Below are 26,087 nucleotides of genomic sequence, written 5' to 3'. Positions count from 1 at the left end.
TAAGTAATTATATAATGCAATGTAGTGACAAGTAATATGAAGGGGAAAATAGAGAGTGATGGGGATCCTAGTTACAGTAGTCAAAGAAGTCCTCTCAGATATGCTGGCATTTGAACAGACAAATGAATGAAGTGATAGTGCCTAACCATACAAATATCTGGGGAAAAAGGCTTTTCAGAAAGAAGATTGGGTGCAAAGTCGATGTTGGTGTGACTGAGAATACCAAGCAGATTTTGATAGCCAGGACAGACAGACCTAAGGGCAGAGTGGTAGAAAATGAGGGCTGGAAAGTAGATGAGGGCCATATAATACTAGATCTTATAGGCCATCAGAACTTTGGATTATATTTTAAGTGTAACTGGAAGGCTTTGGAGGAAACAGGGCAGGGAATGACATGATCTGATTTCCTTTTAAAAGGATTACCTGCGTTGCTGTATGCAGAATAGACTGTAGGGAAATTAGAGCAGAAGCCAGGAGACCTGTCATGAAGAGATTGCAATAGTTTAGGTGAGAATTTGAACTCATACATGTACACACTACTCAGTGCCATATGTATGTTTACATATACACTTGTATATAATTTCTTTTGGGTCAAAATATATTTTGTTTAGAAACTGCTTTTTTATATTCAGCAGAGTAATGGGGACATATTTTACAGTGAGCATAAATAGATTTACGTAATTTCTTATAATGGATGGGTGCCATTTCATATTGTGGGTACAGTATTTTAGTTAATTTGTCTTGTATCAAAGGACGTTTATGTTTTCAAGTTTTTTTTAAAATAAACAATATTCTGTGTGTGGGGGGCGGCTTATAGTTGCAGAGATATCCTATATAATAAAAGGCTAATATGCAAATTGACTGAACAGTGGAAGGACCAGTCGCCATGACGCGCACTGACCACCAGGGGGCAGACGCTCAATGCAAGAGCTGCCCCCTGGTGGTCAGTGTGCTCCCACAGGGGGAACGCCACTCAGCCAGAAGCCCTGAGCCAGGCTCATGGCTGGCGAGCGCAGTGGCAGTGGCAGGAGCCTCTCCCGCCTCTGTGGCAGTCAGACATCTCCCGAGGTCTCCTGGACTATGAGAGGGCACAGGCTGGGCTGAGGGACCCTCCCGAATGCATGAATTTCGTGCACCGGGCTTCTAGTGTGTGTGTACACACACACGCACACACACACAAAGAGTGGCCAGATTATTATGAACACCTGACGTTTGTAGGCAAATTAGCTATAATTTCATGCTGAAGTTGCTAGAGGGCCAAACCATTATAAATAGGGAAGCAGGTTGTTTACCACAGCAGAAGTGATTTTTTTCTGAAGGTATGGGTAAACAACACGATTTAACAGCCTTTGTGTGGGATATATTTGAAAGTGAGTGGCCAGATTATTATGACCATCTGAGGTTTGTAGGCAAATTAGCCATACACTGCATTGTATGGGATATGGAAGCTGAAGGCACAACATACCTAAGTATCATTGCTGATCAAGTTCATCCTATCATGTTGATGGTGTATCCCAATGGAGATGGCTTCTTCCAACAAGACAATGCGCCATGCCACGGTGTTCGTATTGTGCAGGAGTGGTTTCAAGAACATGAGGGAGACTTACCTTGCTTAGGTGGCCCCCACAATCACCAGATCTCAATCCAATTGAGCATTTGTGGGATGAAGTTAAAAGAGCCATCAGGCAGCTGGTTCCACAACCATCAAATCTCACAGAACTGGACAGTGCTATTCATCAGGCATGGTGTCAGATTCCTCGCATCACCTTTCAACATCTCGTGGAGTCAATGCCAAGAAGAATCGCCGCAGTATTGAAGGCAAAAGGTGGCCCAACGAAATACTGATGGGGTGGTCATAATAATCTGGCCACTCATAATAATATATATCCCACTTTCAAAGCCTGTTAAATCGTGTTGTTTACCCATATCTTCAGAAAAAAATCACTTCTACTGTCATGGTAAACAACAACAGTATTTATAATCTCCTATTTATAATGCTTCCCTATTTATAATGGTCTGGCCCTCTAGCAACTTCGGCACAAAATTATAGCTAATTTGCCTACAAGCGTCAGGTGGTCATATAATCTGGCCACTCAGTGTATATATGGTACATTATTAGAAGCATGACAGGTAAAAGGGTATGTGCATGTTAAATCGTAATGATCATTACCAAATTAACTTTCAAAAGCACTGCCAATTTTACACATCCACTAATGTTATATGAGAATTTTTCTTTCTTAGAATCTGCTCCAACACTGAGTTAGTGTCAGTGTTTAATCTTTATTTGTTGATATGAGAGAAACATAGTTTTCTTTTTTAATTATGAATAAGTATCAAAGCTTATAAGTTTTTATTTCTGATAAATAATAAAGGATATTTCTTTTTGGTCTTTGTTCTGAGAAAATACTGTTAAAAAGTAATTTATTAATTTCATCTTATAAGACTGAAGTTAAAGGATATAATTGAATTTCTGACTTTTTTACACAACAAATTTCCCATGTGACTTTCTATTTCCCTCAACTCTCCTTATCTCCAGTGCTCTACATACACTGTGACCTCTGAGAAGTTACTATGTTTCAGTGTAATATTGTTTATTAATGTTCTCTTCTATTAGTATTTATGAGGAAGTGATTAAAATTACAGATGTAGCCCTAGCTGGTTTGGCTCAGCGGATAGAGCGTCGGCCTGCGGACTCAAGGGTCCCGGGTTCGATTCCAGTCAAGGGCATGTACCTGGGTTGCGGGCACATCCCCAGTAGGGGGCGTGCAAGAGGCAGCTGAATCGATGTTTCTAACTCGCTATCCCTCTCCCTCTCCCTTCCTCTCTGTAAAAATATCAATAAAATATATTTAAAAAAAAAATTACAGATGTAGTTAGTTCCCCAGTAAAAACTCTATACTAAAATGAACCCAAGTATATTAATTCAGCATACAGATGTAATGTTATTGTACATAAAAGAATCATAGCCTTAAAAGTATGGGTAGTTTATCCTAAATTCTTCAGAATTACTGGAAAGCTAGTTTAAAAGTTCATTCCCTACCTAAAGCTGAATTAGTTAAAATATTATCTTCTTATAACAGAGAAAACACATAATAGTGCCATAGTTCAGTAGAACCTTGCAGTTATACCATTTGTGGGACCTAGGTGGCCTAAGAGTAAGATTGTTAAGTTTTTCTAACTTAGAGTAACAAAACACTGTAAATATAGTCCAAGATGGACAGGAGTTTAATTGTATTACATGCCATAAAGGCTTATGTTTTGGTGAACTTTTAGCCTGTTTTATATTGAAGCCTATAGGAAAGCAGGGAAATATGACTACAGGATCAACTTTGAATGTATATAAATTCTTCTCTGGGATATTGAATGCTTACTTTGAGTAGTGACTTGATTTTGCCATCATAGAAACAACAGCATATACAAAACCTTCAGAGGCTCTGGCATTGTTTATAAAGGTAGAAGAGCAGATTTTTTCCCTCTGATGCTTTTTACAGTTAACACATATAGATACAAATTCAGAAATATTTTTAGTCTAGACTTAAAACTTTGTTTAATGTAATGTTTCTTTTTCCAGTGTGAATGGTTTTAATCAGTTATTTCAAATTCATTAAGGGAATTTATGGACAATTAAGCAAATTGCTGAGAAACTTTTTCACATCAATATCTTTAAAAACTAGGTCAGTATCTTAGTCTATTAAAATATTATAGACCAGGGAAACATTTGTGGTGAGATTGAAGAGGAATTGTTATATTCTTATAGATTAGTCAGAAGATTTCCAAATTTATAATTACATTGTAATACAACTTAAAATTATATATTTTAATGATTCATTGTTTATAATTTCCTCAAAGTATTTATGTATCATAAATTTTCTCTCCCAGAGTCTTTTTCTATTGTACATTTTTCCACACCAATGATAGGTAGAATGAAATATATGAAGAGATATAAAGATAAGGTACATTTTAAGTTTGCTCACAGTAAACTTTCTTTAAAGAGGTAGTGCTTTAATAACTAATTTTAATACTTCAGTTATGTGTATTTTTTTAACGAAGGGAAGGAGCTATCACTGATTTTATGAGCTGAGTAAGGAAAATTTAAAATTATATAGGGAGGATAAAATGATCTGGAGCATAGTTAAATTTACTAAATACTTTTTATGTAGTTAGCAAAAGGAATTCTTAAGATGCTGGTTAAGGGGGCTTTTTGCTTACTCAGGAGTTTTGACCTTGTGAATTGACTTATTCTTCTCCAAGGCACTTGAGAGAAAAGACAACGATAGCAGTTACATCTAGAGGCTATTATGGATTGGAGGATGAGAAGGGAACTGCATGTACTTCAACAAGGCGTCGGTCAACACCGCGAAGTTTGGCGGGCTTGACAAGTGGAGTTTTTGAATCTATAATGGTTCAAGTTTTGAGACAGGAAGAACAGCTGAGAGCAAAAGAAGAAAAAAGGTAAATGTTAAAAAAAATTAAGTTCATGTTGTTCAAATTTCCAGGAACTACTTTCGAAGAGTAGTTGTGTAACTTCTGTGTGCCCATATCAAATTTCTGGGCTCATTTTAATAGTGTTCCAAAATGCATTGCCACCAAAGTATGAATTTATAGTGAAATATCACAATGACATTTGTTTTAAAAGACAATTTTAAGTTTTAGACCAAATTATTTTGAGGCAATACAAAAAAATAATTTTTTTTTAAAAAGTATTTTTATTGATTTCAGAGAAGAAGGGAGAGGGAGAGAGAGAGAGATAGAAATATCTATGATGAGAGAGAATCATTGATTGGCTGCTTCCTGCGTGCCCCACACTGGGAATGGAGCCCACAACCCAGGCATATGCTGAGACCGGGAATCGGAACAGTGACCTCCTGGTTCATAGGTGTCCGACGCTCAACCATTGAGCCATGCCAGGGGGCCAAATATAATTTTTATAAAAGATTTCAGAATGCTTTTTACATTTCTAGATTTTATTTCAAATTAATTATTAATTTTAAATTAGGGGAATTTTATATAGATTTGTGTAGCTTAGAATAGACTCATAGACCTTTAAAATTAGGAAAAACTCCAGGGATTATATAGTTCAAAATAACACATAGGTTTCACCTCTGCCGTTCCTCCATTGGTATTAATTTCCTTGATAACTGTGATTATTCTGGGCTCATCAGGAAAGAATGTTCTCGCCAAAACCGGTTTGGCTCAGTGGATAGAGCGTCGGCCTGCGGACTGAAAGGTTCCAGGTTCGATTCCGGTCAAGGGCATGTACCTGGGTTGCAGGCACATCCCCAGTAGGAGATGTGCAGGAGGCAGCTGATCGATGTCTCTCTCTCATCGATGTTTCTAACCCTCTATCTCTCTCCCTTCTTCTCTGTAAAAAATCAATAAAATATATTAAAAAAAAAAAGAATGTTGTGCTCAATCAGTGTTATCTTCTAGGATCTGGGAGCATAGACCGATGGCATTTATAAACGTTTTACTTATAATAAAAGAGACTAGGGCCCAAACAGGTAAGTGAGTATTCAAAAAGACTGGTGATTTTTATACTAAATCAAGTCTCAAACTCTGTTAGGAGTGATTGCTGATATAATAGGGAACTGCTAATTCTAATCAAAGGCAATTGATAATATTTTTAAAAAATATTTTTATTGATTTCCGAGAGGTGGGAGAGAGGGGGGGGAGATAGAAACATCAATGATGAGAGAGAATCATTGACCGGCTGCCTCCTGCACGCCTCCTACGGGCAATCAAGCCCACGACCTGAGCATGTGCTCTGACCAGAAATTGAACTGTGATCTCCTGGTTCATAGGTCAATGCTCAACCACTGAGCCATGCCAGCCGGGCCAATTTATAATATATTGTTGCTCCTCTCATAGTAATAAATGTAGCTTGCTTTGATATTTGTAGGATTAACACTTAACCTTGAAGCTTTCTACCACCATACTTTTATATTAGTGATTAATTTGGAACCCAATAGTGTGAGTAGATTGGAATGGCAAGAAATTAAAGAAAAGCAAGACTTGTAGGGAGGAGGCTATAGTATTTTAGACCTCCACTACTGATGTCCAGAAATAGGGAGAGGTCAGATTGTTCTAGGAACAATCAACAGGGCTTAGTACCTTTCTTGATATAGGGGGACCAGGGAAGAAACAAAGATGAATCAAGACATAATTGCAATAAAGACATTAGCAATAAGATTTTAAAAAGAGTGATTAACACATATTGAGAATGACTATTTGGCAGGTTTAGCCCGAAGAACCTTACATATGCAACATTTATTCTGAGAAACAAAGAGATTAAGTAATTTATCCAAAGTCAGGCAATGCTTGAGCTATGGGCAACATACAACCATAGGCAATTTGGCTCTAGAGCTTATGCTCTTAAGCAGAATGCTATCCTTGTAACTTGTAAAGTGGTGGAACCAGCAAAGAACAAAGAACTTGAATCCATGGTGTGGGGAAAGATCAGCAATCTTCAGTTGTTTTAATAAGTTTGAAGTAATGATGGAAACATTTAAGCATTCAAGTAGGAATGATTAGTAGGAAACTAGAAATACGACTGAATCTTTTTCTTTTCTTCAGTTTTATATATATTTGTGTGTGTCATTGGTGAATAAGACCTGGGGGAAAATCCTTCTTTAAGTGTCTTAGTAACTGATAATTTAATGGAATAATATGAATTAAGCTCTCTTTGGGTATAGTGTTTACTTTTTCTTTTAATTATATGTATTTTATGCATGGAGTAAGGAATAAAATAAAATTATAATAAAGGCTCATATACTCACTTCCCAGCAGTTTTTAAAGAAATTAAGCATAGGTATAATCAAGCTCCCCAATATTTTTTCTGTGTTGCCAGAATAAACCATTATCCTGATTCCCATGAATTTTATTATTGAATTTTAACTATTCTTTTATATACTTTGTCAGATATATATATATGCATTGCAAATATTTTCTCCCAGTCTGTGGCCTCCCTTTTCATTTTCAGTGTTTTTTTGAGGAAGAGAAAATATTAACTTTGAGTCCAGTTTTTAAAAAATTTTGTGCTTTTGGTGACCTAAGAAATCTTAGCTTACCCAAGATTATGAAGATTTTCTCCTTTTTCTCCCCAGAAATTTCAAGTGTGATTTTTTATGGTTAGGCCTATGAACCATTTGAAATTAATTTTTGTGGGTGATTTGAGGTAAGGATAAAAGTTTATTTTTCTTCCAGATAAACAGTTGTTCCAATATCATTTGTTGAAAAAAACTATTCTTTCATCACTGTATTACTTTTGCATCTTTGTTGAAAATCAGTTGTACATATACTTGTGAATCTTCCTAGACTTTCTGTTCTGTTCCATTTATCTATTAGTCAGTACTAATGACTTGATTACTATGTTTTATATAGTAAGCCTTGAAATTTAGTAAATGAGTCTTCCAACTTTGTGTTTTATTTTCTGATTTTTTTTTTTCAAAATTGGTAGGCTATACTAGGTTCTTGCTTTTCTGTGTGATTTTAGAATCATATTGTTAATTCTTACATAAAAACAAAAACCTAAGGGAATATTGATTGAGATTGGATGTTATCGATCAGTTTCTGGATAATTGTTTAATTTTAATTTCTCTTAGAAGTATTTTTGTAGTTTTCAGTGTTGTACACATTTTCCACATTTTTTTTCATTTTTTCCACATATTTGGTTAACTTTATCCCTACATATTTCATATTTTTGATGTAATTGTAAATTACTTTTAAATTTCAATTTATAATTTTTTTTGCCAATATATAGAAATACAAATGAGTTTAGTATAGTGAAAATCAAAATACTTTCGTCTATTTCTCCTTTGACTTTGAAAGATTTTACTTCATGTAATTTGAAACTCTGGTATTGGATACATACATATTTATGATTCTTATATTTTTTTGATGGATTGGCTTTTTTCTTATGAGTGTCCCTTTTTATTTTTATTTTTTTATTTTTTTTTATTTTTTTAAATTAAATATATATTTCTTTATTGATTTCAGAGAAGAAGAGAGGAGAGAGAGATAGAAACATCAATGATGAGAGAGAATCATTGATTGGCTGCCTCCTGCACACCCCCCACTGGGGATCAAGCCCGCAACCCAGGCATGTGCCCTTGGCCGGAATCAAACCTGGGACCCTTCAATCCGCAGGCCGACGCTCTATCCACTGAGCCAAGCCGGCCAGGGCGAGTGTCCCTTTTTAATCCCTGATATTTCTCACATTTTAAAATATTTGATGTTATCTCCACTATTGGCTTATTAGGTATACATCATTGTTCGAAAATTATTTTTAGTGGCTTCTCTAGGGTTTATAAAATGTGCCTACCTTACACAGTTAAGTTCGAATGTTATGTACCATTTCACAGTATACTACCTTTTACCTCTTCCCATCCTTTATGCTATTGTTGTCATACATTTTACTTCTACATGTGTTATAAACCCCAATACACTGTTATTGTGTATGCTTTAAATAGTTAATCTTTTGAAGAAATTTAAGAAAAAAGTATTTTATATTTATCCATACATTTAACCTTCCCATGATACTCTCTGGTGTCATTTTTCTACTGCCTAAAGAATTTCCTTTCACATTTCTTATAAGTCTCTTAGTGATGAATTCTGAGCTTTTATTTTGTGTTGGCAGGTTTTCTTTGGGGGGAGAATAGTATATTTTTGGTTGCATTTTTTTCCTATCAGCACGTTAAGCATGGCATGTTTTTTACCATACATAGTTTTTAAAAATATATTTTTATTGATTTCAAAGAGGAATAGAGAGTGGGAGAGAGAGATAGAAACATCAATGATGAGAGAGAATCATTGATCGGCTGCCTCCTGCACGCCCCATATTGGGGATGGAGCCTGCAACCCAGGCATGTGCCCTGAACTGGAATTGAACCACCATCTCCTGGTTCATAGGTTGACATTCAACCACTGAGCCTTGCCAGCCGGGCTGCCATACATAGTTTTCGAAGGGAAGCCTGCTGTTCTCTTATCTTGTTCCTCTATATGTAATGTATTTTATTTCTTTGATTGATTTTAAGATTTTATCTTTATTACTAGTTTTCAGCAGTTTAATTGTAATGTGCCTTTGAGTTTATGTGTTCGTGTATTGATTATCTTGATTAGTGTAACTGGTACTCAGGAGAAAGTTACAAAGAAGAGACTGTATTGAGATGATACCTTCTTTTGAAGGGCACTGCTCAAGGCAACCTCACAGAGAGGGAGCCATCGAAATAAATACTCCTCTGATGAGGTTGCCTATTGATGGATGATACAGATAAACTATACAGTGATGGGTAGAGCATAAATCTGAATGCAAACAAGATACTTGGTATAAATATCTTCAAATTGATTACATCTAAAATTAACTATGAAAACATGATTTTTTTCCTTCTAAAATTTAGTCTGTAATGCTCACTATCTTGGAGAGTGGCACCATTGATTTTCTTTTATAATATGCAAGTTAGGAACTTGGGATTCACACATGACACTTTCTTTTCCTTCATATAGAAATCGAAGTCATCCCCAAATCTTGACAGTTTTATTTTCTAAGTCTCTCTTGAATCTGCCCACTTCCCTCTATCTTCTCTGCCTCCATCCAGAACCTTCATCTCTCCCTTAGACTACTATTTTTTTCTCTTAGTTGATTTAAGTGGTTCTGCTTACCTCTTTCCAGTCTATTTTTCACATAAAAGATAGAATAAACTTTTCCAAATGCAAGTTTGATCATGCCACTTACCTATTCCATTGCCTACTATCTCCCCAGAACAAAGCAAGTACAGTTGACCCTTGAGCAACATGGGGGTTAGGGGCGCTGACCCCCCACACACAGTCAAAAATCCAAGTACAGCTTTTGACTCCCTCAGAGCTTAACAATGAATAGTCTACTGTTGTCCAGAAGCCTTACTAATAGCATAGTCAATTAACACATTTTTTACATGTTACATGTAATATATACTGTATTCTTGTGATACAGTAAGCTAGAGAAAAAATCATAAGGAAGGGAAAATACATTTACAATACTATTACTGTATTTATCGATACAAGTTTACAGTCTGTTCATAAGGTAAATTGTCTTTCAGTACCTACATCAGTATTGTTTTATATGGTACAAAACACTGTAGATGTTATATGTATGCCTAACACTAGACATCAAAAATGAAGAGTGTGAAAACGAAATTCATATTTATTTATAGGTATTACTAGTAGCCTTGCGCACAAAGCCGTGCGCCAGTAGCTCGCCAGTAGCTCAGTGCCTCCCTCCAGTAGCTCTCAGCCTGCTGCCCCGCCCTCCTGTAGCTCCCCCCGCCCCCCTCATAGCTTGCTGTCCTGCCTCCTCCTGTAGCTCTCTGCTGCGCTGCCCTGCCCGCTTGTAGCTGCCCCCTTGTAGCTCGATGCCCCACCTAATGCTGATCCGTGATCCGGTCGTTACGCGGTCAGTTGTTACACTTCACGGTGTAACGACCATTTGCATATTACACCTTTATTATATAGGATGATTCATATATTGATAGTAAAGAAGCAGCAATATGACTTTTTATGGTTCCTTCATATAATTTATATGATCACTTCATAGTGGTAAGAAAATCTCCAGAAAATATTCCAATATATGTATTGAAAAAAAATTTGCTTGTAAGTGCACCCATGCAAACCTTGTTGTTCATGGGTCATCTGCGCACACAAAAAGTTTAATGGCTGAATATAAGACCTGTCACTTTTGGGCCTCAGCTTCTCTCTCTAACCTCATCCATTTCTTTTCCTCATTTTTGATAACCTAGCTATAGTAGCCGTTTTTCCCTCTCTTCAGTGCCAAGAGATTGCTAACTTTATGTGCATCCAAATTCAGAGTTCATATAAAAACCCATGTAAAATGTGTCAAGAATGGTGAGACTTTTCTTTTAACCTGTGTTTTCTAAATTTCCTAAAATAAGGACGCTTTTCTTTTATAATTGAAAATATAAGAAGTATTAAAATTTGTAATGTGCCCCATAGATAGTGTGACAGGCAGAATTTTTTGAAATGTCTTTTGAACCTATCCTAAGATTTCTTTGTAGTCCTCTGAAGGAAAATGTGACATTTAGACGGCAACATGTGGTATAATACATGGGACTGCTAAACAAAGCCTCCCTTTGTACAAATTTCCTTACCATCTATCATGATACCTGAAATTCTATCATATCAATTCTGTCAATCTAATACCCTTCCAAAAGTTAGGCAGACTAGCAGAAATTATTGATAGTGTAAAATTAGGTCTAGAAAGGGACTTTGAAATCATTATAAGGAAAGGTCATTGGAAAAGGTTGCAAAGATTATTTGATTACTGTAGTTGTGCTTTAGCCTTAGGCATAGGCTTTAAAAAAGAAAATTAAAATCTTTGATATAAGATGTGTGAAGATAAAATTTCCATCCTAGTTAGGTTAAAACAACTTTTATATTCAAGTTGGCAGCAAGCTGAACAATTGTAATACATATTTTAATGTGGTAATACTTTAGTTGTGTGATGGGCATTTGATTATTTTTAGCTGATCACCTGGGTAGATACAAACATAAAAGTAAATTTTTTTAAAAGATATTTTAAGTCCAATAATTAGGTCTCTGATTTGTGATCTGTTCCAGGTAAAGGAAGGGAATCCCCACTCTGTATTTTAATTTTTATAGAGTATTTTTCCTTTTTTGTACAATATATGCCATAAAATAATGTGGTTGTTTTTTGTTTTGTTTTGTTTTGTTTTTCTTAATCCTCAATCGAGGACACTTCCCCCATTCCGCCCATTGATTTCTAGAGAGAGTGGAAGGGAGGGAGGGGAAGAAAGAGAGAGAGAAACATCTATGTGAGAGAGACACATCGATTGGTTGCCTCCCACACACACCCAGCCCCAACTGGGGCTGGGGAATGAACCTGCAAACCAGCTACATGCCCTTACCTGGAATCGAATCTGCAACCCTTCAATGCTTGGGCTGACGCTCCACTGCTGAGCCACACCAGCCAGGGCAGTAATTTTTAAAAAATATCAGATTGCAAAAATCCTGGCATTCCTTCATTGCTGTCTTTATTTGGACAGCATTGGAGATGGCAGATGGTGTGTGTTGAACAAAGAGGAATAAATACTGAATATGGCTTGTTAGTCTTGCCATGTTCAGGTAAATGCATATAGGACAGCAGGCATTCTTGAGGCTGATTGGTATAGAGAGGCACTATTGAATTAGGAGACAGCAACACTACAAGTCAGAGTTCTGGGAAAATGAACTGAAAGGGCTAGTTAATTTATAGTTGCTGAAATAGTCATTAAGCTACTTATGACAACACTGCATTCTGTTTATAATGGTGACCTTGAGCCATTACAGAAAATTAAATTACATTTTATATGCCTCGTTTAATAAGCAGGAAAGTATATAATACTTTAGTTTAAAAAAATTTGGTTATAATCAAAAGTTAGCTCTCATGAAGTAAATTTCTTTTAATGTGGAATATGACATTACTAGGTAGCAGTTTTGATCAGTAAAGTCTACTTTAGCTGTATTAAAAATAGTGGATCTATTCACCATTCTTTTTCGCAAAATTATTTGGTTTACCAGTTGAAATAGTGTGTGTGTTTTTAATACTCTTGTTTCATGTATTTGTCTAAACTTAATTGGTATTTTATTGATTTGGAAATCACGATTTAAAACAAAATTTTTTGTGAAATAAAACTATGACTTATGATTGATTTTCAAATCCTCTATAACATTAAATAACACTGACTTAATAAAGTAAACATTCATTATTTGTGGACCACCAAGCATTTTTGAACATCTTCCCTACATTTTGGTAATATCCCATATTACAAGTCCTAACTTCCCAAAGACGCCAGAAAATTTGTATTCTTATACTCACAACTAAGGTAGAGGAATGTGTCCAGTCATATACTTCACACTTGATATTGCACAGGAGCAACATCAGGTGGCAGTCTTGGGCAGGGGAGTTTACTTTTTGGCACAGGTGGTGGTGGGAACTTTTGATTGTTCTAGGTTTCTAGTATCAGAGGTGCCAAGTAGTGGTGGAAGTCTAGTATTTCCTGGAGAAGCTTCCAAAGTGTGGTTGGGATTTACATATTCGTATCTTCTATAAATTTGGCTCTCTGATCCTTAACAGCTTAGTAAGCTCTCTACTAATCTTTAAATAAATTCCTTTTTTGCTTTAATGAACCAGACAAGATTCTTTTGTTGACACCTACGAAAGAAGCGTGACTGAACATTTAATCTGAATGGTTGGTTTTTCTAAAATACAGTATTATATATTACTCATTTTAGAAAATGTAAATACATGTATTGCTTTCCCTTTTCATGCCATTAATTTGCATACATTGCATTAGTTCCTAAATTAATGGATTATTTTGGATTAAAGCTCCTATTTATATTTTGTAAACTCTTAAGGAGTGGTGTGCATGCTTTCACCATTTTGTATCCTCAAAGGACTCTAATGAAAGGCGGTAGCCTCACTTCAACTCACCTGCAAGTCTGTGACTTAGAAATACCTACTTTTAACTTTTAGCCATTTCTTCTAGTAATTATTTCCACATTTCTAAATACAGTGCATGCTTATATTGCTGTTTCTTCATTTTTCAATTTGGCATTATCTATGACATTGACCTGTAGAAGATGAAGATTGAGTTCTCTTTAAATTTGGAACTTACATGCTCAATTTCTGTTAATTATGATCTCTTCTTCCTCATCTATCTTACATATTATTGTTGATTAATAATTTGGCTCTGTCTCATTTTTACCTCCAAACTAGGCAATTATTGCTGTCTTTTTATAATGTTTTTTTATCCACATGATTAATAATTGATTTGTTCTCCAATCCTTTTTGCATTTTAGAACTTCTTCCTGTGATTTTTTTTTCCCCCTGAAGTATCTACTATAGAAATTTGGATAGTTTCTATTACTATCTTCAAGTTCACTAACCTTTTTTTCTGCCACACCTAATTTGCCAGTAGTCCCATTCAGTATATTTTCATTTTAGTTTTCATATCTAAAAGTTTGATTTGGGTCTATTTTATATCTTACAAGTCTCTACTTAACTTTTTGACCATATGGATTACTTTCAATGAATACTTTATTTGCTTATCTAGCATTTGTTTCTTTTCTGGGTCAGTTTTCATTGATTGATTTTTCTCCTCATTATAGGTAATGAGTTTCTGCTTCATTGTATGCCTGGTAGTTTTGGTTTGGATGCCAAATGTTGTGAGTGTTATATTGATGGGTGCCAGGTATTTTTATATTCCTATAAACTTTCTTGAGCTTTTTTCTGAAATGTAGTTGTTACTTATAAACAGTTGGATCATTTTGTATCTTTTATGATTTGTTACTTAGGTCTAGAGCAGCGGTTTTCAACCTGTGGGTCGCGACCCCTTTGGGGGTCGAACCACCCTTTCACAGGGGTTGCCTAAGGCCATCGGAAAACATATATATAATTACATACTGTTTTTGTGATTAATCACTATGCTTTAATTATGTTCAATTTGTAACAATGAAAATACATCCTGCATATCAGATATTTACATTACGATTCATAACAGTAGCAAAATTACAATTATGAAGTAGCAACGAAAATAATTTTATGGTTGGGGGTCACCACAGCATGAGGAACTGTATTAAAGGGTCGGGGCATTAGGAAGGTTGAGAACCACTGGTCCAGAGAATGCTCTGTTCAGTCTAGGACTAAGTTATTCTTTGCTATCAAGGCATGACTTTCCTATTTTACCCAGTGTCCTATGCATTATGAGGTTTTTCTAGTATGGCTGGTGGGAATAAACACTATGTTTTCTAATATTTTGGGTGTCTCTCCCCCCCTCCCCTCCCACTTAGCCTTGTGTTGTTTTTTTACATGTGTGCACTAATCAATATGCTGAATATTCAAGAGGGACCATCTGTACATCTTTGGTGTTTTCACTTTATGCAGCTCTCCTGTTGTTTGGTACTGTGTTCTGCAGACCCTAGCTGCCTTGGTGTAGATATGGACTGTTGGCTCCTTCTCAACTCAAGAAGTCTGGTGGGCTCACCTGGGTTTTCCTTCCTATGTCATGGCCTCGAAGTTCTCTCAGTCAGCTGCAGCAGTTGTTAGGCTCACCTATCTGTTTCTCTCAGAGAATCACTATCCTTTGCTTGATGGTTAGTTTTTTGAAAACCATTGTTATATCTATTTTTTCAGGGTTTTTTTGTTGTTGTTGGTTCAGATGGGAAAGTAAATCTGATTCCTGGTTATTTCATCTTGGGTAACAGAAGACACTTTAGAAGAAGTTGTTACTTTAGTTAGAATCAGTTCTGTTTTTTGTTTGATTGAAAATGTCCTCGTCTATGAATGCTAGTTATTGCTTCTGGTTTACTTTGTTGCTACTGAAAAATTTCTCTACCTTTTTGTCATTTCTGTATATGTAATTTTTTCCTCTCTAAGAGTAAGAGTTTTTTTTATCTTTGATATTTTATTGTTTTACTAGAGGCCCGGTGCACAAAAATCGTGCCCAGCCTGCGCCCTCCAGCAGTCTGGGAGCCCTCCGGGGATGTTATCCCATCATTCAGTCAATTTGCATATTAGCCTTTTATTATATGGACTAGAGGCCCGGTGCACAAAAATTTGTGCACTCGGGGGGGAAGGGGGGTTCCTCAGCCCGGCCTGTGCCCTCTCGCAGTCTGGGACCCCTCGGGAGATAATGACCTGCTGGCTTAGGCCTGCTCCTGGGTGGCAGAGGGCAGGCCCAATCCCTAGGTGCAGCCCCTGGTCGGGCTCAGAGCAGGGCTGATTGGGGAGTTGGGGCGCCACCCCCTGTCATGCACAGAGCAGGGCGGATTGGAAGGTTGCGATGCCACCCTCAGTCACGCTCAGGGTAGGGCTGATTGGGGGGTTGGGGCACCACCCCCTATCACACTCAAGGCAGGGTCAATGGGGAGGTTGCGGCGCCACCCCCTGTGATGCACAGAGCAGGGCCCATCAGGGGGTTGGGGAGCTCCCCCCTGTCATGCACAGAGTAGGGCATGTAGGGGAGTTAGGGCACCGCCCCCTGTCACACACACAGCAGGGCGGATCAGGGGGTTGGGGCGCCGCCCCTCTATCACCCACAGAGCAGGTCTGATCAGGGGGTTGGGGTGCCGCCACTGTCACACTCAGGGCAGGGCCGATGGGGAGGTTATGGCTCTACCCCGTCACACACAGAAGCAGGGCCCGTGGGGGGGGGGGGGGGTTGGGGCGCCACCCCCTGTCACACACAGAGCAGGGCCGATCAGGGGGTTGGGACGCCACACCCTGTCACACACAGAGCCGCAGGGCGATCAGGGGGTTTGGGCGCTGCACCCTGTCATGCTGATCTGGTGCCAGGAGGCCTCCAGGCTCTGCTGATCCCGGTGCTGGGAGGCATATTACCCTTTTACTATATAGGATAGAGGCCTGGGGGCTGGCTGGTTTGCCCTGAAGGGTGTCCTGGATCAGGGTGGGGGTCCCCACTGGGGTTCCTGGCCAGCCTGGATGAGGGGATGATGGCTGTTTGCAGCTGGTCACACACCCTTCAGGGTGGGGGTCCCCACTGGGGTGCCTGGCCAGTCTGGGTGAGGGGCTGAGGGCTGCTTTCAGGCTGGCGGTTTTGTCGGAAGCTCCCAACCACTCCTTTTTTTCTTTTTTTTTTATTTTATTCTGGGCCAGCTTTAGCTCTGGCTCTAGCTCTGAGGCTTCCGCTGCTGGTTTGTTTGCCGTTCTATAATCGAAACAATGTATAACTTCAGCTCTGAGATCCCAGCCAGCTATATTTGTTAGAATGTTTCAAACTGCCAGCTCAGAGGCCGGCAAGTCAGGCGGGGAACGTTGGAGTCTGCAGTCACTGGAGCAAGCAAGCCTCATGTTCGCTTCCAGCTGCCTGGCTGCCGGCCGCCATCTTGGCTGACAGTTAATTTGCATAAGGATATGCTGATTAGCCAATGGGAAGGGTAGCGGTCGTACGCCAATTACCATTTTTCTCTTTTATTAGTGTAGATTGTAATGTTGTAATGTGCCTAAATATAGTTTTTTTTTTCAGTTTATTTTCTTGGGCTTCCTGAATTGAGAATTTGTGTCCTTCACCAATTTTGGAAAATTCTCATCTATTATCTCTTCAAATATTGGTATCATCACCCCTCTTCAGCCCTTCTTCTTCTCCTTTTTTTTTTTTTTGTGTCTAAAGTTTTACGTATGTCTCCTTTTTCCCCAATTGCCCCCACCCCAGCCATTCCCACCCCGGGCAAGCCCCCACCGTCCCAGTGTATGTGTCCATTGGTTACGCTAATATGCATGCGTACAAGTCCTTTGTCAACTCTTCTTATGTATTCTTATTTTTTGGAGCTCCAATTGCTTGCTTGTTGGATTTAATTTGTCCTTCTGTCTTTATATATCTTTTTTATATTCTGTATCTTTGCTTCTTGAAACTGAATTCTTTGAAATTCCTTTGGCCCCACATACTTTTCCTGTGCACAATCAGCTATGTAACCTATACATTGAGTATTTTATTTTTGTGTTTGTTGTTTTTTAACATCTAGAAATTCCTTTTTTTTCTTTTTCAAATCTACCAATGCCAAATTCAAATCCAAAAGTTCTTTGAAGTTTTCTGATAATTTCTTGTTATTTTGTATTTTAATCCCCTCTTTTACTTCTTTAACATATCTTTTATATTTTGTTCCTAATAATTTAATTAACTGAAAATTTTGAGGTGAATTCTTGTAGTGAAGTTAAGCTTTAAGACCCCAATTTTTCTATGGGGGAAAGTTTTAAAGTTATATTGTTTCTTTAATAAATACAGAATTAATTTTATTTTCATTCTTTTTGTGTCAGTTTTGTTAATTTTGTTTTCTATAAAAGTTGTGTATTTCATTTAAATTGTTTCTTGGCAAAAGTTGCTTATAATATCATTCTATATCATTTATACCTATAGGATCTATAGGACATGCATATTTTCATTTTTGTTATTGGTTGTGTGTGGGCGTGTGTGTGTGTGTGTGTGTGTGTGTGTGTGTGTTTTGAGCAATATTGCTGCAGGGCTATTGTTTTTATTAATGTTCTTAAAGAACCAACTTTTGGATTTGATTATTTTCTATCATATGTTTGTTTTCTAGCTCATTGATTTCTGCTTTTTATTTTCATCTTTCCATCTTTGGGGATTTGATTTGCTGTTATTTTTCTAGTTATTTTTTTTCCTCTTAAAAATCACATATATTTGATTTTCAACTTTTCCTCTTAAACTAAATATACATTTTAATCTATAAAATTTTCCTCAACAATACTTTGGATGCATCCTACCACTTTTGATTATTACTTTTTTCTCTCATATTTCCATCTCCACTAAACTTTAATGCTATAAAGTCTCTTATTTTAGTAGCTACCTTAGAAATTTTCACATTCATTATTAACTTATCAAAGCCTAAAATTAGTATTTTTACCTTCTTCCTGATTAGTACAAGGATCTTGGAACACTTAACTCTAATAATTTTTCCCCCCAGCTTATTTGCTATTATTATAATGTACTAGAGGCCCATTGCAGGAAGATTCCTGCAAGAATAGGGCTTTCTTGGGCCTATTCCTGCAAGAATAGTGCTTCCTGAGGCTGGAGTGAAGCAGAGGCAGCTGCCGTCTCTGCTGCCTTGCTTCCTCCCATCTCAGCTGCCTCACTCCCTCCCGCCTCTGCCTCCTCGCTCCCTCCCATCTCCGCCACTTTGCTCCCTCCCTCCTCTGCCTGCTTCCCTCCCTCCTGTCTCTGCTGCCTTGCTCCCTCCTGTGTCCACTGCCTCAGCTCCGCTCCCGTCTCCGCTGCCTCTGCTCAGTTCCCTTCTCTGCCGCTTAGCTTCCTTCTGTAGCACTTGGCTTTCTTCTACGCTGTCTTCAGTCTTGCTCTGGCCTGTGTATGCAAATTAACCGCCATCTTTGTTGGGTTAATTTGCATATCACTCTGATTGGCTGGTGGGCATAGGGGAGGGACAATTTGCATGTTTCTCTTTAATTAGTGTAGATTTTAATTTTTTCTTGTCTTTTTTTAAACTCCACAAAACATTTTTATCATTATTTACGCTATATCTGTATAGATCAGCCTATTACTAACCTTGTTACCAGTTTTTTGCTCTTTTCTCATCTCTGGTCTTCAGAAAAGGATTACTGTCCTTCTAGCTGATGTATGTCCTTTAGAATTTCCTTTAGCTGGGGTTCCTTTTATCACAGATGTTGAGTTTTTGTCTGAAAAGTATATATTTTTTGGTCTTCATTTTTGAAGATGTTTTTGTTCTCAGTGAAAATTTACATTGATAGTTATTTTTTTAAACTTTTTATTTTATTATTTTAATACTTCTATTGATTTCGGAGAGGGAGAGAGAGAAATATCAATGGTGAGAGAGATTCATTGATTAGCTGCCTCCTGAACATCACCTACTTGGGTTTGAGCCCGAAACCCAGGTATGTGCTGGGAATCTAACCGTGACCTCCTGGTTTGTAGGTCAATCAATGCTCAACCACTGAGCCACACTGGCAGGGCAGTAGTTATTTTTTAAGTTCATTGAAGATATTCCATTGTCTGTGCTGGCTTTCATTATTGCTGCTGAGGAGATAACTGTAAATCTTTTTCTTTTAATTTTTGTATATTTTAAAAATTCTTCCCCAAGGATATTTTTTAATTGATTTTTTTCTTTCCTCTTTTAAGAGAGAGGGAGAGCAAGAGCGAGAGAGAGAAATATCTATCAGTTGCCTCCCCCATGCACCCAACTGGAAATTGAACCCACAACCTTTTGGTGCACAGGACCAAACTGAGCCACCTGGCCAGAACTAATTTTTATATTTTTTATATCTGCATGTTCTCTTTAGTTCTTTTTCAAACTGCTTTGTTGTTTTTAATAATCTCTTCCACTTTACCCATGTTTTAAATTTTTTTGTACTAAACATTTTATTTTCCATGTCCTGTAATTTCTATATCTAAAGTTTTTGGTGGGCCATATATACATATTTTTTCCTGTCCTCATAGTACCTTATTTCCTTTGATACTCCCTCTGTCCCATAATAATAGTAGCAAAAGAAAACAAATATAGAACGCAACATTTATTATAAAAAAAACTAGATTAAATTAAACAATAAATTAAAAATAGTACTCCTAATTTTTATTTTGAGTGTTCAGATATTTCTGGATTTTTCAATAATTTCGTTACTGCATTTTAAACTTGTAGGTTGGATCCCTTGGCCGCGAAGCTTTGCTTTCCCTGTATGCGTGAGCTTAAAATTATTGGAGCCATCGTTCTTCATTGCTTCCAGCATTAGTTGTTGAAGTGACAGAAACGTATTATCCAGTATTTCGGGAGAAATATTATCAAAGGCTAATATGGTGCCTCTTCTGCTAAGAGGAATATGTCTAAGCTTTTCAAGTTTTTCTCCATAATCTTTGCATTTACGTACACAGTTTTGTTTTTTCAAAGAATCAACATTAGCATAAGATTCTCGTTGACAATTATTTTCGGAAGCACATTTCCAAATTCTTGATATGGTCATTCTGTTGCACTTAAATTGTTTTGCAGCTAACGTAATTGCACCTTTCTGCAACTTTTCCTTTTTCTCTTGATGCATCAAGAACTGGACAATCGCAACTCAATCTTTGCTTGAAAACTCTTTTTTTCATCTTACTTTTACAATGGGTTATATTCAACTGGAATAAAACAATTGATTTCGATCAGCGGATGAAATTAGAAAAATAGTTATAATTTGTAATAATTAGATTAACCTAAAAATTGAAAGATGTGTCAAAACAAATGACAGATGTCATGAAACATTGATTTTGATAGAAGGCTTCGCAATTTTGTGCTACAACATAACTTACAGCTGCATTTGCCAATAATTCCCATTTAAATATTCACTTGCTACTATTATTATGGGACAGAGGGAGTATTATGTATCTTTGACTATGAACTTGTTTCCTGTGAGTGTATGAGAGGAGTTTCTGAAAATCTAGAACTAAGGTGCATTTCCTTAAGAGATTTAATTTTTTTTTTTCTGGTCAAATAGCTGTCAACAGTTTTGGAATGAGACCACATTAAACTCATTTTTTAGTGTGATGTTTTTCTGAGCACCCTGAAAATGTGAATGTGGGCAAAAAATCCACATAAGAGTAAACTTATGGCTATAAATTCTTTTTTTAAAAATATATTTTTACTGATTTTAGAAAGGAAAGGAGAGGGAGGGAGGGAGGGAGGGAGGGAGAGAGAGAAAGCGAGACAAACATCAATGATGTGAGAGAATCATTGATTGGTTGCCTCCTACACTGGTGATTGAGCCTGCAACCCAGGCATATGTCCTGACTGGAACAGAACTGTGACCTTCTGATTCATAAGTCAACACTCAACCACTGAGCCATGCTGGCCAGGCATAAATTCTTAAGAGAGATTTTTTTCCCCCTTCCATTTACCACTTCTATTTGAAAACAGTTTTCCTTGCAGTCCCCTAATTGGGGACAGGGGAAGAGACTAATGTTTCTAGTATATTTTTCTACTGATTATGTGGGCTTTTGAGTCCCAGCTTTGTATCAGGAAGCTTGATTCTGCCAGCCCACCTTAACTAACCCCCATTCAGTGAGAAGTTAAAACTCTTCAAAATTATAAGTACATTTGAAGAAAATTAAATTTTATCAAATGTAGCATTGTTTGGGTGTTCAGATGTCATCGTATATATAAATGTCAAATCACAAGCGACAGTTAATATTTTTAATGAACTAGGACCATTTGATCAAATAATTTGTTGTATCTGTTATAGCAAGGTAGTTGTAATGTGACCTCTCAGTCAAAAAGGTAAATGTAGGCATGTTCAGTGAAAGAGAACATCCTGATATTGCTAAAATAGTGTCTTACTATGTATTTGTTTTAACAAATTACAATATGATAGTATAGAAAATAGCCAGTGTCAGACATTATACCTGGGTTTTCATATAAAGCCCAAGAATTAGTCACATTTCAGTGTTTTTATACATCATTTCTAGAAGAAGCATTCTCACTTTTCAAAATCAAGAATAAGATAAATTATTATATTTTCCCCCATTTGTTGTATCCTAATCCCCCCAAACTTCATATGATTTAATTTATCTTATACAGCTTTCTTGAAATAAAATTTATACACCATACAATTTACCTATTTAAAGTGTAAAAATCAGTTATTCTTAGTATATTCACAAAGTTGTATAGTCATCACTTCAATCAATTTTAAAACATTTCATCACTCTAAAAAGACTGTTAACTGTCACTCTCCATTATCCCTGACTTCCCTAATCCTAGGAAACTACTAATCTACTTTCTGTCTCTGTAGACTTCTGGGCATTTCATATAAATGTAGTTACAGAATATGTAACTACATATTGTGGATGTCTTCTTTCACCTAGTATCATGTTTTCAAGGTTATCCATGTTCAGTAGCATGTATCAGCACTTCGTTTGCTTTATTGCCAAATAATATTCCATTGTGTGGATATACCACATTTTATTTATCCACTCAGGTGTTGACAGACATTTGGCGTGTTTCCACTCTGGCTATTATGAATAATGCTACTATGAACATTTACATACAGGTTTTTGTGTGGACATAACTTTTCATTTCTTTTGGGTATAAACCTAGGAGTAGAATTTCTGGATCACATGGTAATCTTAAACTTCTGAGGAACTGCTACACTGTTTTCCAAAGCAGCTGAACCCTTTACAGTGTATAAAGTTTCCAATTTCTCTACCTTTTTACCAATACTTATCTCTCATTATAGTCATCTTGGTGGGTATGAATTAGTATCTTATTGTGGTTTTGATATACATTTCTCTAATGGATAACAATGTTGAGCATCTTTTCATGTGCTTATTGTTCTTTTGTATACTTTCTTTGGAGAAATGTCTATTGAGATCCTTTGCCTTTATTTTTTTTAATCCAGTTATTTATCTTTTTATTATTGAGTTGTAAGTGTTCCTTATATTTTCTAAATACAAATCTCTTATTAGATATATGGTTTACAAAAATTTTCGCCTGTGGGTTGTCTTTTCACAGTACAGAAGCTTTTAGTTTTGATGATGTCCCCTTTATTTTTTTCTTTTATTGCTTGTGCTTTTGGTGTTATGTCTAAGAACACACTGCCTAATACAGTATCAAAAAGATTTACATCTGTCTTTTCACATAATTTAAAATTTTTAAATAAGATTTTGTAGCAGTGTCAGTAAAGAAATGTTTTTAAGGGGGAAAAAAACACCCATAATCAATCTAGGAGTCATTTATTTTTGAAATGCTGTAATGCCCTTGTCCAATGTATGCATACTTTTATTTTTATTTTTTGCATATTTTTATTATTGCTATTGTTTGTTAAGTACTTTGTTGTGTTCTGATACTTTTGATTTTATATCTCATATTCATAATTCTAATTTTAGGGCTACATAATATAGCCAGTTTATTTTCTAGTTGTGTAATGCAACTTCTTTATATTATATGATATAATATATTTATGATATATTTATTATATGATAAAACTGATTAACACAGACACATAACTTTTTGCTTGTACTGAATTATTTTCTTTTTTAATTAAATCTTTATTGTTCAGATTATTACAGTTGTTCCTCTTTTTTCCCCCCATAACTCCCCTCCACCCGGTTCCCCTCCCACTCTCCGCCCTCACCCCCCCCACACTGTCCTCATCCATAGGTACATGATTTTTGTCCAGTCTCTTCCTGCATCCCCCACACCCCTTTCCCCGCAAAGAATAGTCAGTCCATTCCCTTTCTATGCCCCTGATTCTATTATAATCACCAGTTTATTCTGTTCATCAGATTATTTATTCACTTGATTTTTAGATTCACTTGTTGATAGATGTGTATTTGTTGTTTATAATTTGTATCTTTACCTTTTTCTTCTTCTTCCTCTTCTTAAAGGATACCTTTTAGCATTTCATATAATGCTGGTTTGGTGGTGATGAACTCCTTTAGCTTTTTCTTATCTGTGAAGCTCTTTATCTGACCTTCAATTCTGAATGATAGCTTTGCTGGATAAAGTAATCTTGGGTGTAGGTTCTTGGCATTCATCACTTTGAATATTTCTTTCCACTCCCTTCTGGCCTGCAAAGTTTCTGTTCAGAAATCAGCTGACAGTCGTATGGGTACTCCCTTGTAGGTAATTGACTGTCTTTCTCTTGCTGCTTTTAAGATTCTCTCTTTGTCTTTTGCTCTTGGCATTTTAATTATGATGTGTCTTGGTGTGGTCCCCTGTGGATTCCTTTTGTTTGGGGTTCTCTGTGCTTCCTGGACTTGTAAGTCTGTTTCTTTCATCAGGTAGGGGAAGTTTTCTGTCATTATTTCTTCAAATAGGTTTTCAATATCTTGCTCTCTCTCTTCTTCTGGCACCCCTATAATTTGGATGTTGGTACGCTTGAAGCTGTCCCAGAGGCTCCTTATACTATCTTCGTATTTTTGGATTCTTTTTTCATTTTGCTTTTCGGGTTGGGTGTTTTTTGCTTCTTCGTATTTCAAATCTTTGACTTGATCCTTGCGATCCTCTGGTCTGCTGTTGGGAGTCTGTATAATATTCTTTATTTCAGTCAGTGTATGCTTAATTTCTAGTTGGTCCTTTATCATAACCTCTAGGGTATCACTAGATTTCTTGAGGGTCTCACTACATTTATCGGCAGTCTCACCAGACTTTTTGAGGGTCTCATTAAGTTTATCAGCAGTTTCTAGAAAATTCTTGAAAAACCTTAAAAGTGTGGTTTTGAATTCTATATCCAGTAGTTTGCTTTCCTCCATTTCTGTCATTTGTGTCCTTTTTCTTTGTCTCCGCATTTTTTATGCTTCCCTGTGTTGGTTGAGTGGCTTTGTGTGCTAGGTGTCCTATAGGGTCCAGTGGCTCAGCCTCCCCAATTACCGGAGGTGGACACTCTTGGTGCACCCCCTTGTGGGCTTTGTGCACAGTGTTGTTGTAGTTAAGCCTTGATTGTTGTAGGTAACACTGGGAGGGGTTGATCTCCAGGCCAATTGGCTGTGAGAATCAGCTGTTTCTACAGTGGGAGAATGGATCTCTAAGGAGGTGCTAATCCAGCCTCTGCCTGAGGCTACCCAGCAGAAGCCAGCTGTGAAGGAATGCAAGTTGCCGTGGGGCCTTGGGCCAGCTGCAGTTTGTTAGGTAATTATCAGATTGCAAAAGGCTGGGCCTTTCATATGCAAAAGCCTCCCTGGACAGCTTGGGCTGGGCAGGGTCCCAAGGGATCAACAGGGCGGAGCAAGCAGTTATGGCTGCTCTCAGTCCTGCCCTCAGAGGCCCCACTTCTCAGTGTCCAGGCAATGCTGGGAGCACCTCTGAGAGAAAGCTGTCCTCGAGTTCCCACTGATGCCAGACAGTCCTGTTTCTCCCGTATGTGTCTGGGTCCCCAGGGACTCGCCCGGAACTGGAGCTCAGAGCCTGAGACTCCCTCCCGATTGAAAAAGACAACCGTGTCCTCAGCCACCAGCCCTCTCCGCATGCACCTCCGCACCTTTGTATTTTACTTCAGCACTGCGCCTCCTCTGAGTCTCGGTATGCTGTTCTCTTTCCTTCTAGTTGTAGAATTTCCACTCAGCCAGCCTTCCTGTGGTTCTGGATGATGTCCATTCCATCTTTTTGTTGTATTTTTGAAGTGGTTGTGCGAGGCAGCTATCTCCGGTGTTTACCTATGCCGCCATTTTGGTTTCTCCCTGAATTATTTTCTTAATACAACTTTTTAGAAATGGAATTATAGGCTCAAAGGATGTAAACATCTTTACAGCTCCTATATGATGTCACATTACTTCTAGAAAGCACTAAAATTCTTTTGTTTAGAAGACATGCTTTAATTTTTTTCCCATTTATTTTAAAGTTGATGCACATTATAAGAGTTTTACTTTGAGTGGCAATATTGTCAGTGATAATCCTCTATCAAGAAAACTCATGATCAAGTTAAATGTGTATTTCTTCATCTGAAAAAAAAAATGATACAGGCAATGGAACACTTTGTACCGATACTGTAAACTGGACCAGCCAGTTGCCTTGTTGACTGAAGATAAATATGACAAAATTTGTTATTTTATGGCATCTTCTACTTTAAGCAA

The 26,087-nt window shown here is 37.2% G+C and overlaps 1 protein-coding gene across 2 annotated transcripts in view; it reads left to right on the top strand.

Moving 5' to 3' along the window:
• Nucleotides 1-26,087, top strand: part of KIAA2026 (KIAA2026 ortholog) — a 95,715-nt gene that overhangs the window by 16,118 nt on the left and 53,510 nt on the right. For both annotated transcript variants that reach the window (XM_023745313.1, XM_023745312.1), the window contains exon 2: nucleotides 4,252-4,452. In XM_023745313.1, the coding sequence (XP_023601081.1) occupies nucleotides 4,252-4,452 (201 nt within the window). The remainder of the gene's footprint in view (nucleotides 1-4,251; nucleotides 4,453-26,087) is intronic.

This window comes from Myotis lucifugus, unplaced genomic scaffold, assembly GCF_000147115.1.
Source record: "Myotis lucifugus unplaced genomic scaffold, Myoluc2.0 scaffold_533, whole genome shotgun sequence".
Taxonomy (NCBI): Eukaryota; Metazoa; Chordata; class Mammalia; order Chiroptera; family Vespertilionidae; genus Myotis; species Myotis lucifugus.
This window is presented reverse-complemented; position numbering and strand designations above follow the sequence as displayed.